The 12,518-nt window shown below is 42.3% G+C and overlaps 1 protein-coding gene across 2 annotated transcripts; it reads left to right on the forward strand.

Moving 5' to 3' along the window:
• Nucleotides 1–3,533: 3,533 nt before the first annotated feature.
• On the forward strand, nt 3,534–8,252 carry ltc4s (leukotriene C4 synthase). 2 transcript variants are annotated; one of them, XR_006378973.1, is made up of 6 exons: nt 3,534–4,009; nt 5,606–5,705; nt 6,402–6,472; nt 6,570–6,651; nt 7,592–7,793; nt 8,043–8,252. XR_006378973.1 is itself a non-coding variant. In XM_044205872.1 (5 exons), the coding sequence occupies exons 1-5, from the start codon at nt 3,952–3,954 to the stop codon at nt 7,731–7,733; spliced, it is 453 nt and encodes a 150-aa protein (XP_044061807.1). In that variant the 5' UTR covers nt 3,541–3,951; the 3' UTR covers nt 7,734–8,252. The 2 variants fall into 2 exon arrangements, 1 of the variants encoding a protein (XP_044061807.1); XM_044205872.1 differs by having other exon boundaries at nt 3,541–4,009; nt 7,592–8,252.
• Nucleotides 8,253–12,518: the final 4,266 nt, after the last annotated feature.

The raw sequence follows: 12,518 nt of genomic DNA on the forward strand, positions 1-12,518 counted from the left end.
ATAAAAATCAGCTTGCAGAGACTTGGTGCAGAGAGAGGATCCATCACGTCATGTTCGCCTTTAGTTTTATATTACTGTGGTGTTACTTTACCACGAGATGTTACTGTGATGAAATTAAAAGCAGACATGATGGCGGAGACAAACGCAAACAAGTTAGCCAGTTGATTTTCATATTGTAGGGAAATATCTGGAAACATGCGCTGCTGGGAAGACAAATATTTAAATATCTGAAACACACGGCGTGTTTTGTTTATGGAAATGACCTGCAGTAATGTCAAGTGATTTTCTGGGAAGGAGGGGGATTTTTAGTAGCCAGAGCTGGCAGAGTTGGCAGCTTTCGGTTGGTCGTTGTCGTCTTCTTCTTATGAGGATTAAGTAATTACTGGACACATCGTCTCAAATCTTCAGTAGGCGCTTCAAAGCTTTATTTAAATAAGACGTTTTAAGTTGGTCCAGAGCGGCGGTTCCTCTCACCGGACTGAATTATTCTCCCGTTTTCTGATTCCTTCAGGCGACAAATCGGTTAATCGGAGAAATCCTTCGACTGTTAAATCAGCTACATGTTTATTTGTGTGCTACATAGAGCCATCCTCCAGTGAACGTAGTCACAGCGAAACATGCAAAAACATTAATATGTTCCTCTTTTTTTTTTTAAAGTTTTAAGAGCTCGTGTGAAGAAAAACCACCCAGTTGTTTTTAAAAGAAACAGCAGACGAAACGGGAGGGGACCGTACATCCCGTTCAGACATTTCTGTTTGTTTTAAAATGTAAAATGTTCTCAGCATTAAACCGAGTCGCAGCTTCCTCCCGCTGCACCGACACGAGGCCACAGACCCGAGTCGCCTGCGCGTTGATGCGACACTAGTTCACTATATTTCACATTGATGAATAGTTGAAACTTTCTGGCTTTAAACCTCAACTTCCTGACCTGCGAGTGGCTGATTTTGGGAAGTTTTTCCCTAGGGACGCAAAGACCTCATGAGAAGTTTGCTCGGCGCGAAACAGACGAAACATTAAACTTCTCTGAGCGGCACCTCCGGTCAGCTGACCGCGCTCGCGTTCGAGGTTTCGCTCCCTCGATATTTCAACGTTTCCGTGACATTTTTTAGGACTCTGCATCCTCCTGATATTTATTGTAAATGCAGACCAGCAACAGGAAGTGATGGAAGTTTGTGCAGCAGTTTCATAATACTGCGACCAAGCAGCTGCTTGCGTTAATGCCTCGTTCCAGAGAAATTCCCAGCTGGTAGTTTATAAATTACTTATAATGAGGAGTGACTTTTTTTGCCCTGAAAAAAGCCTCCCAGGCTGTGTACGTCCTCCAGCCACATGCTTAGAGAGTTAAGGTAAACAGTGAAGGTCCTGATATTCTTCAAAAGGGACACGCAGTTATGTTTATACTATATTGGATGTTTGCACAGGCGGACATGTTCACACATTCAGTCCTAATGTTACAGACCCTCGCTAATAACGGGGGGGGGGGTAGAGTGGAGGTCTGCCTGGGAGTCTGAATTCAGGCAAGAATGTCCCATGAAAACTGTAAAACGTTTTAAGTCCTGTGACATTTTCTTGATGCGGTTACTAATTCAGTCTGACAACTGGCAGTTTAACTGTTAAACCTTTTATAACTATGCAGGTTTCATTCAAAGTTCTCCATCTTTATGATGCTAAAAATGAATTCTTGTGAGGTACAAAACTTATAATTCAAGTGTCTTTTTTTTTTTTTTTTTTTTTACAAAATATGAAAACGATTCCCTGAGTGAGTCTCTGAAACCTTGAAGTGAAGAAAAGTTTCCCGCTTGAAATTCTGACTTTGGGGACTTTTTCCGCAGTTAGAAAATGTTTTTAGCTCCTAAAGTGTTTCCTGATACGACGGCAGACGACGAAGATCAGACGTTTAAAGTGTTAAAACTACGTCCTGTCGGGTCAGACCGCAGACGATGAATTTAACGTTGAACGTGGACGCAGTTGTGTCCTCGTGGTTCTCATTGTGTAAATTAGCCGGAGCGTCGCCTCGCGTCCGCGTTCATCGTCGCCGTTCTGTGTTCGATTCCTCGCCTGCCGTCTGACCTGACCTGACTGTCCGTCTCCAGCCTTTAAGGCGGATCTGCGACCCGGTCGTTCTAGCTACTGTACTGTGTTTGACTTCTTCGAAGAAACGTATGCATTTGTGTTTGCAGACACGTTGTGTGTATTTTATTTGTAACGTTATTATCGCTTGGGGGGCTGGTATCACGTTTTCATCCAAACGGCTGCCGATCTCCTGTCGAACCTTCAGCTTCCAGCCTCGCTCGGCCGCCCGGGGTTTTCTGGGCTCAGCTGTTGTGAACAGGCTCTGTGTAAATGTCTATAAATATATTTTTTTGTATGTATGCCTTTCCTAATAATGATCTGGAGAAGATAGATGTTATTTTTATATATTGCAGCGGATTTTTTTGTAAGTATTTTATACTTTTGATATGGTTCTCTGTAAAACAAGAGTATTATGTAAATATAGTTCTTTTAGAAACAAGTTTGTTCTCCGTGTGATTCTGTGTGTTTGACGTTTGGACGAATGATCTACAAGCGGTCCGACGTCGGCTGACGGGGAGGCGGGAAGCACAAATTGTGGGGGTTTTTAATACAAGAACTACAGCAGACGTGGACCACCTGGCACGAAACCACACACTTACAATAAACTTAAGTATATTAGGTAGATATTATTTACACATCACATGCTGTATATTTCTGAGCGTGTTGGTTGTTTTAGGCCGTCGCTTACTAACTAAACTGACCGCAGTTCACTTCCACATAATATCCGAGGAAGCTTCCTGTAATTTGGTACGTTCTTAAAAGAACTTCACATTTAAACCCAAGTAAATAATTTTCCATCAGTATTTTATTATTGGAAAATGTATTCTTTTATATATGCATCCCTGTAGACAAACGTCACATTTATCTGAAGATCCTCGAGGTTACGCTAACGTTTACTCCGAGTTTATTAATTTAAAGTGTACCGTTCAAACGCTGCCTCTTATTTCCCCCCTTATCATTAGTACAAGTTAGTTTTTTCTCTGTTATGACTCTTAAAGGGCCGGCGTGGAGGATTTAGCGGCCTCTAGCGGTGAAACTGCAGTTTGCGGCCATGCGGACGCCGCTCGCCTCGCCCTCCCCTTCAGAGCGTGGAGGAGGAACTACGGCGGCTGCGAAACTCGTGAACGGCCCTCTCTAGAGCCGGTGTTTGGTTTGTCCGTTCTGGGCTGCTGTAGAAACATGGCGGCCTCCGTGGAAGGGGACCCGCTCCCTCTGTAGATATAAAGGCTGATTCTCAGGTAACTTTAATCACCTGAAAATAAGAGCCGTCGTGTTTTCGTTACCTGAGAATCAGCCTTTATATCTACAGAGGGAGCGGGTCCCCTTCCACGGAGGCCGCCATGTTGCGCCGCCATGTTTCTACAGCAGCCCAGAACGGACAAACCAAACACCGGCTCTAGAGAGGGCCGTTCACGAGTTTCCGCGTGGCCGCAAACTGCAGTTTCACCGCTAGATGCCGCTAAATCCTCCACGCCGGCTCTGATTTTCAGGTGATTAAACACTGATGAAAACACACTTATGAATATAAGAGCTGCTTATAACAGCTGCTCCTGAACGTGACACGCTGGAGCTTTAACCAATAAAATGAAAGAAGGGAAGCGACTCTTTGGCTGAAGCAGATAAACCGCATGCAACCGGAAACTGAGGGTGTTGTGTAAGCGTTGGTTGCCTAAAGAAGGTGACAAGCCAGAGGGTTTTGGGGAAAAAACTGTCTTACACAATATCTGCCTTACCTGTCAGTTGGTCAGTGAGCTTTTGCCCCGCCCCCCTGCAGGTGTGCTCTCTCTCTCCCTTTCTCTGTGTGTCTTAACCTCACAGCGTTTCAGTGCTCAGGTGTTTGTCTCACCTGTCGTCCTGGCTCGTCCTCTCGCTGCAGAGATGTTGGAGGAGGCGGTCGGCCTCGCCGCTGTGACCATGCTGGGCGTCCTGGAGCAAGGTAAGAGGGCATGCTGGGAAATATGAGAGGAGACGGTGAACTGATTTAATTTGATGAAAAACGGCTGAAGTCTGGTTGCCGTTTAAACGGTCCTCGCTGTAATATTAAGTCTCATTTTATAAATCGTAGGTTTTTTTTACTCTTCACTACAGGTTTTATTTTTTTCAGTTATTTTACTGTTTTATCTTCTTGGCCTACCTGCCTTCACCTTTTTTCTACTTTATTTTTTTATAAATCAGTGTGAATGAAAGTTTGATGTGTGAAGTTTGTAGTTAATCGGCAACATAAAAGCGGTAAATTGATTATAAACCCACGTGGATTCACAGTTAAAAGGCCGTTGTGCCCACGGATGTGTTATTTGTGCCTTTTATTTAGAAGAAAGTCGCGGATTTCCTCGTTTTAAACTCCATGCGACGCAGCTAATAAACGCACGTTTCCCGGCGTCTGCGTCATCACGCAACAGGAGCGAGACTCCTCCCACTCGTGCAGAGGTATGCGTGACATTAAGGCGAACAGGTAACGTTATGTGACATGCACAAACAGCTAAATATTGTAAGTATTAATGCATTGCTGCCGAGCTACGCAGAGTTAATGACCTGTTGTGGGCGAGACAAATTTGCGAGTAAATACCTGACCAGGTAAGTTTTCTGTCCAGCACCGCACCGGGTTGGTACCGGCCGAAGAAACGCCTCAAATACCGTCACGCACACACGACAGACGGCTAGTTAACAGTGTCATGAGTCGGCGTGTATCTGATCCACGTATTTTATTAAGAAATCTTACTTTTTGTGAAACGTACCCACGGTGGGCTCCCTCGTTAAAATAGTGCGGCTAACCAACGGAGGCTGGTAGCGAGTTGCGGCAACAAAATACAAAAATGTAAAGTTTGTACGGAAATACAGTTTATATTTATGGATTATATTGACGCCGAATTGACAATAAGACTGTCGACATATGACGGCTTTTATCTCGTGTTTCTAGACTCACGCGTTTCTGCGGACATGTAATTAATTGTTAATATGTCCTATTTCTTAAAGGGAGTCTGGCGTAATATTTTCCCCTTGAGCTTCAGTTTAATTCAAACTGCCAACGCTGTATGTAGCCTGCATTTTTAAATGTTTGGCACCACTACAGGAACACTAGGTAACTGCTGAAGTATTGTAAAGGTTGTCTGACGTCGTATTGATGACCGACGGTGGCTGATCAGGCTCACTGTCAGCTACTAAGGGCAGTAAATGTTGCCCTTTGTTTGATTTTAACCCACTTTCCTAATTTAACATGATGTGCTTGATGGTGTTATGACTCTGCAGCCTCCCTTTTTATTCAAAACGCTCATATTTCTCTGTATAATATCGACTACACAGCATCTTGTGGGGAAGTCAGACATTCAGTGTGCAGTTTAAATAAACTCACTTCTGTTTTTCAACACACTGACTCCTCATTGTTCATTGTGTCTTGTTTTGTCTTCAGTGTAATTATCACTTTGTGTTGTTGCACCACTGCTTTTGGCCTCGATGCCCCAATAAATGTGTATTAATCAAACATTTGATGCTGTAAGTGGAAGCTGTCTATATAAAGGTGTGTGTGTGTGTCCAGCCTATTTCTCTCTCCAGGTGATCTACGCCAGGAGGAAGTATTCGGTGTCTCCGCCCGCCACATCTGGACCTCCGGAGTTTGAGAGAGTCTTCAGAGCTCAGTCAGTCTTTTGGGTTATTTTCTATTTAACAGTTTTTAGTCCAGTAGTTTCTACTGAAGTGCGTTATAACATTCAAATCTTAGAGCCTAACTTTATTATTATTATTTATGATAATATATTATTTTTCAACAGTAAAGAAACTGAAAAAGAAAACATTAAAGGAGAAAAGCTGCAAATCTTCACTCTGAAAAAAGAAAAACTTACAAACGATCATTTTGATAAATGAGTTTAAACAATGACATTGATAATTAAAACTGTTTCTTTTAGCACTTTAAGGACTTCAGAGAGGAAATTAGACCAGTCAGAGGGCATGCTGGGAAATATGGGAGGAGTCTGCCTGAACTGGTTTAATGTGATGAAAAGAGACTGAAGTCTGGTTGCGTTTAAAACACGTAATACAAAATGATTCTGAACGCAGATGTTTTGGAGATTCATTTCAACTTTAGTTACATTCTTAGCTGTGAAAATGTATTTCAAGATAATTTATTTATATATATATGATGTCTAGAGTGTTTAAAAATGAGCGGCTCACTTTTACGTTTTAGCGATTTAAGGACTTTAAAGACGCCGGTCTGCAAAGTGTTTCTCCACGTAATAAGATAATAATAATAATAATTTGTACATAAAGAGTGTGTCGTCTTTTTTGTGACGCTGCCACCGGTACGTTAACTGCAGTCCTTCTCCCCGTGTGTTCAGAGCCAACTGTTCGGAGTATTTCCCGATCTTCATCACCGTCCTGTGGACGTCCGGAGTCTTCTTCAGCCAAGGTGATCGCCCACAGCACGCCACCCGCCAGTCAGTCAGTCAGTCAGTCGGTGTTTGAACTTCAGCTCATTCAGTGTCTGTCTGTTCTGTGTGTTGCAGGTCTGTCTTCGGTCTGCGGTCTGCTCTATTTATACGGACGCTTCCGTTACTTTCGTGGATATTCGCAGTCGGCACAGGGACGGTAGGAGGCCCCACCTTTTTATTTTATTACTTAAAATGTATTTACTGAATTTATAATTTAAGTTAATACATAACGTAATTACAAGGACGTCGGTTTGGTGTCAGAAGTGTGCGTGTATTTAAATTAACAGAGAATATTAACTGCACATAAAAATATTACCTGGAAAACCATGTCGGCGGGACGTTTTATCAGCCCTGAGTCGTGTCTGCAGGTATTCGGCCCAAACAATAACTGCGGTAGAAAATTACTGAAATGTAAACTTGCTCAATCATTATTAAGCCATCTGTTTAATAACTCAAAAGGGGCGTTGTGACCCTGATTCATCAGTAAGGCAGGGCCCTGGGATTGTATTGTAGCCTGAGAGGTGAAACCCAGGGCAAAAGAAAACAACACCTCGGATGAGTTTTGTTGAGAAAGATTTTAATGAGAAAATCGACCTGAAACAACTCGCATAGTTACACAACAAAACTTAACAGTAGAGCAAAAATAATTAGCTTTATTTCTACTTTTACTGAAGGACTACGGAAGCCCTGGGAGGCGAGCGAGAGGGGAAAACGAGCAGTAGCGTTTTCTTCCAGGTGAAAATACGTTTCTAGCTAAAAGAGAGACAGCGATGTCACGCTAACAGACAGCGTATGTACCTTTTTTTTTTTTTTTTTTAAGAGTTCATGAAGACGTTAAAACTTAAAAACATGGACGCTGTTTAGAGCAGCTGGTGGCCGAAATGAGAATTACAACAAAAAACACTTTTTTCACCTGTCGTGAAGTCGTGAACGCGGGACAGACAACAGTTTAGGCCAGACAGGAAATGGGGTTTCTCACTTGCCTCTCTGGGCTTCCGTAGCGGACTCCTCGCACCTCTGGATGATTACAGAATAGAGCCTGTGAAGTTGATCGGGTCTATAAACATTGATTGATTTTTTTCCGTCTCTGTCTGCAGTCTGGCTCCTCTGTATTTCAGCGCTCAGGTGCTTTGGGTTCTGATCGGGTTCTCGTCCCTCGGCGTTTTCCTCACGTTCTGCCGAGTTTACCTGAAGGTGGACCTGCGGCGCGAGCTCGGCTCTGCCCTCAGCCTGGTCTGAAGGAGAGCAGAAGAAATGGATGAAACTGTGACGCTGATGACCTTTTGTCTGGGGTCAAAGGTCAGAAGTCAGGAGAAAATGTGATTTTTTTTAATTTTATTTGTGATAGTAAAATAATGCTTCTTGATTGGATCAATATTAAAACTCAAAACTTCAGATGTTATTGTGTTTTATGAGGACTTTATATATAGCGGCGCTTTATGAGTTCTTAAATATTTCCAAATCTCTTATTTATTTATGTTTTATAATGTATCTCGTTACTGTTTCTGTTTTTATTTAATTCGTTTTATTTATTGTATTTTATCTTAGCTTTTACACTTTGAAGACACTTTCTGTTACTGGGCTCCGCCCTTTCCTCCCTGCCAGGAATATGATTGGCCTGAAGTCACGTGACCACGTACCCAGCCCGTCATTGGCTGATGTGTGTGTGTGATCGGTAGCCATCTTATTTAAATGTTCTGCGTCATTTGTTGTCATGAACCTGATGAAACGACAATAAAGTTGTTATTTATACTAAAAGTGTTGCTGGAGTTTGATGTAATTTTTATTTTTTTATATATATATATTTTATATATATTTATATATATATATATATATATATATATATATATATATATATATATATATATATATATATATATATATATATAAAAGCTGGACGCTGACACGTGGAGCTCCTGCTGTGAGGACAAATGCGATTGGAGGACATTTGAAACATGTGACCCACCACCAGGCTCCATTATGAAAAGTGCAAAAATTAGCTTTTATAGTTTAAAGGAGCCACACGATGAATAAAAAAAACTCATCCTAAATATAAAAACGTTTAGAGGAAACGTTTGTTATCACTTCGTCCTTCCAGCTTCTTACATTTATTAATAATATCACAACACGGGAGATTATGAACAACTTACTGTCCTCAGTCTGTCCTCGTTACTACATATTTACTACTTCTAATAATAATAATGTCATTCTACAACACACGCGCGATGAAATTAAAGTTGTAAATAACATTATGTTTTAATTAGCACCTGACTGTAGAATAATTTAACATTAATTTTCTCTTTTCTTTCTATTGTTGCTCTGCACGTTTACAAATGACCTCAATGACTTATTTTAATCTTATGTTCTGTCTTTTGGATGAATTTGTAACATGTGTCTGGGGATTAATATGGATTAATATGAATATTAATCCCCCCCTGTCTTTGTTGAACAAACCAATAAATGAAATCAAATGAAGTTACATCTTCAGGTGTCACCACAAGGTGGCAGCATTTCCTTTGAAAATGTGATAAGCTGAAGAATAATTTACACTCCAGTAAATAATAATAAATACATATATTATCTGTTTTAATATTAGCGTGTGTAACCTCCATGTGTCTAATGTTAAATAAAGTTTTATAATAAAGTATCAGTGGTGAAGAAGTACTCTTCCTCCTTGTTTGTAGTTTGTAGCAGTACTTCAGTGTAGAAATACTCAAGCAAAGTATGTAACTGTACACACAGTTTAACCATGTCTTAATGTGCTGCTTATTTTATTATATTAATGCTATTTGTAGAGACTTAAATCAGTCTCAGCTTGAAAATAAATGAAGGGATTATTTTCAAAAATGTGTTTATGTGGAGAAAGAAAAGGACTTTTAGAGATTTTTAGACGTCTGTATCGGCCTCAAAAGTCCAAAATATCAAATCTGTTCCTGCTGTGGCTGACGGGAGACCAACATGGCCGCCAGCAGGTGTGTTTGTCAGGATTTTGCAGGCCGTTTCCTTCTGTCACATGTTTTATTTGAGGTCTTCGCTGCGTTCTGGCAGCAGCCGATACACTCAAAGCTACTAAACAGGATCATCGGGCCGGCAGCCCGAGGACGGCAAAAGAAACGCGGACACAGTAATGCGATCTGCTTAAATTCAAAATGTTCCTCAGAAGGTCTCTTTTAAAAACACACAAGAGTCCGGCTGTCTGTTGAACTGGCAGCTTGTTAAACGGCTGAAAAGACAAAATATCCAACGCGTAAACAACAAAGACTTGACTGTGAAGATGTCAAGACTTCCCGTGCTCCGTAAAGAACACGAGGACAGAGTACATTTACTTCAGTATTTCCATTTAACTTTATACTTCCACGAAAACGCATCGTTGCAGAGCTGAAAACAGGCTGTTTCTCTGATACGTGGTTCTCGCAGGACGGCGACGCTGCAAACACGTGATGACCCTATAGACCATGATGCATTGCTGCAGGTTAAACTTCCCAACAGTATATAAAGCAGTTAAAATGAGCTCGACCTGAAACATCTGCAGCAGTAAAATGCAACACACACATTAACGCAGCAGGAATATGAATCCAGAAACATCAGATATAATAAACACTGACAGGAAGCGTTTTACTGATAATACTCGCATACTTTTACTTGTAGTTTTTCACAGTGTGGTTAAGTACTTAAGTGCTTTTACTGAAGTAAAAATACTTCTTCCACCACTTCAAAATAAGACGGTGTAGTCCCGAGTTTCTGTCTTCCAGAAGACAGAATAAGACAGAAACTCGTTCACCCTAAGGACAAGATGCCCACACAGAAACAGAGCAATGTAGTTTATTCAGTGCAGTGAGGAAAACTGCAAAGAACGGTACACAGGTGAGACCAAACAGCCGCTTCACAAAAGACTTTATCAGCACAGACGACACGCTAACTCGGGATCGCAGAGTGCCGTGCGTTTGCATCTAAAAGCTACAAACCGCACATTTGAAGACAGCGAGGTGAAGATTCTGAGTAGAGAGAAGAGTTGGTTTGAAAGACGAGTCAAAGAAGCCATTTTTGTGAAAAAAGAAAACCCCTCTTTGAACAGAAATGGTGGTCTGAGATTCAACCTGCCCAAAGTTTACCACAGTGTGTTAACACCGTGGTCAAGCCAATCACATGCTAATCAGGTACTGAACAGTGATGAGGGAGGTGCAGCCAGAAAACAATAGGCCTGATTACTGATTACTGGGCCATCATGGAAACTATTAGGTCAGTTTCAGGTGAAACTAGCTAATCAACAGATACTCAGGTAGACTCCTCCCTGAGGGCGGGGCTTATGTAACACAGAGTAGCTTAAATTTCTGAGTTTTCAGACCATTTTCACAATTGAGAATGACTTCCGGATGGGAGCCGAAACGTCTTGACTCTGAAAACAGCGTCCAGACGACTGCGACTGAAACCTTTTCTACGACTCTTCCACCACTCTCAGCAGTATTTTTAAGGGGAACTCGCGTTTAGAAGTTCTGAAAAGGCCTGAAATTTAAAGTTGACTCAACTTGAAACTAATAAAACGCGCAAAACTGTTTTAACATAAATAAAAACAGTATAATTATTCACCAAACGTCTTTTTTTTTTTTACCTTTTGAAAGAGTTGTAGAATAATTAAACGATTAAAACGTCTGTTCGGTTGATGTCCACACTGTTGCATGATGGGAGAATACTGTCTCCCCCCAAATACTCTTCAAGTTTTAATTTGTTTTCCAGTCCAGAAAAGCGACCCTGGACCAGTACTGAACCACGGCGGTGCAGCCGGTGTGGGGACCCGTTTGTCTCCTCAGAGGTCAGACTGAACCGGTCCAAACTGTGATAGTCCGTCCCCGTTCTGTGATCCAGCTCCGGCGGTGCTGACCCTGGACTCACCTGCTGCTTCTACCGCGAAGCTTTAGGAGCAGCTTTGCTGAAGCAGCCTGTTGTTGTGCTTCGACACCGAAACTGGAACCGCTTCCTGTTTAAATCTAACGCTCAGCTTCCGGTTCCTTATCTAACCGCCGCTCCGAGGATCTTCGTCTCTTTCTGCCCCGTCGCTCGTCGGTCTGGTCGAACCATCACAGCGTTCTGGCCTCCAGGTTTTATAAACCCTTCCTACAAAATAATGCCACTAAAGTTTCACAGAGTTGAACTTTCACTGTGGGGCGGTCAGAGGTGGATTGTGGGTAAATTGTGGTTGAGGCTGGTGCGTTTGTAATCTGGTCCACCATGAACTGAAGAGTATTTATAGAGCAGCTCGGCCTGAGTTTATATTAAGAAGTACAGTACGTGAACACACACACACACACACCCAGGTATGTACTGTATGCTGTATTACAACCCATACACACACACACACACACACACACACATCCTTGTACGTCTGTCTTTGTGAGGACCATCATTGACATAATGCATTCCCAGCCCCCTTAACCAAAACCTAATTCTAACACTAACCCTTCACACCAAGACCGGCCAAAATGTCCTCACTCTGCAGGTAAAACAACGTGTTTCAGTCCTCACTGTGGAGCAAGTTCACACACACACACACACACACACGGGTCAGTTCATGTGTGGAATGTGTATTTGTGTGTATTTTTAGCGCCGGACGAGCAGCAGTTGTTGTTTTCAGAATAACTTTCCATCCGACAACAGCTGCTTCACTTTCTGTTACCGCAGCAACACACAATGCATGACATCACGGCGTCGGGCTCTCAAGAAACGCGCTTTGACGCGGCAGCTTTCATCCACGTTTCATTCCTGTCTGTGGGTGCAAAGTTACGATTCGAGGGGCCCCCGAGAATGACAGCACGGTTATTAAGTTAAAGGCGGGGTCAGCGATTCTAATCGTAAAGTAACTCGGACCGAGCCGCACACACAGCGCTGTTCCAGCCATGATGTGTGTGTGTCAGGTGACGTTAAACGACCTGCCCGCGGACACTCAGCTGACTCTCTAGTTTGCCAAGATCTGCTGCTGGAGAGTTGTGAGCGTCGCTGTCTGGAGCTGCTGTGCTGGCTCTGGGAAAC

The sequence above is a fragment of the Siniperca chuatsi genome, linkage group LG8 (assembly GCF_020085105.1).
Source record: "Siniperca chuatsi isolate FFG_IHB_CAS linkage group LG8, ASM2008510v1, whole genome shotgun sequence".
Lineage (NCBI taxonomy): Eukaryota > Metazoa > Chordata > Actinopteri > Centrarchiformes > Sinipercidae > Siniperca > Siniperca chuatsi.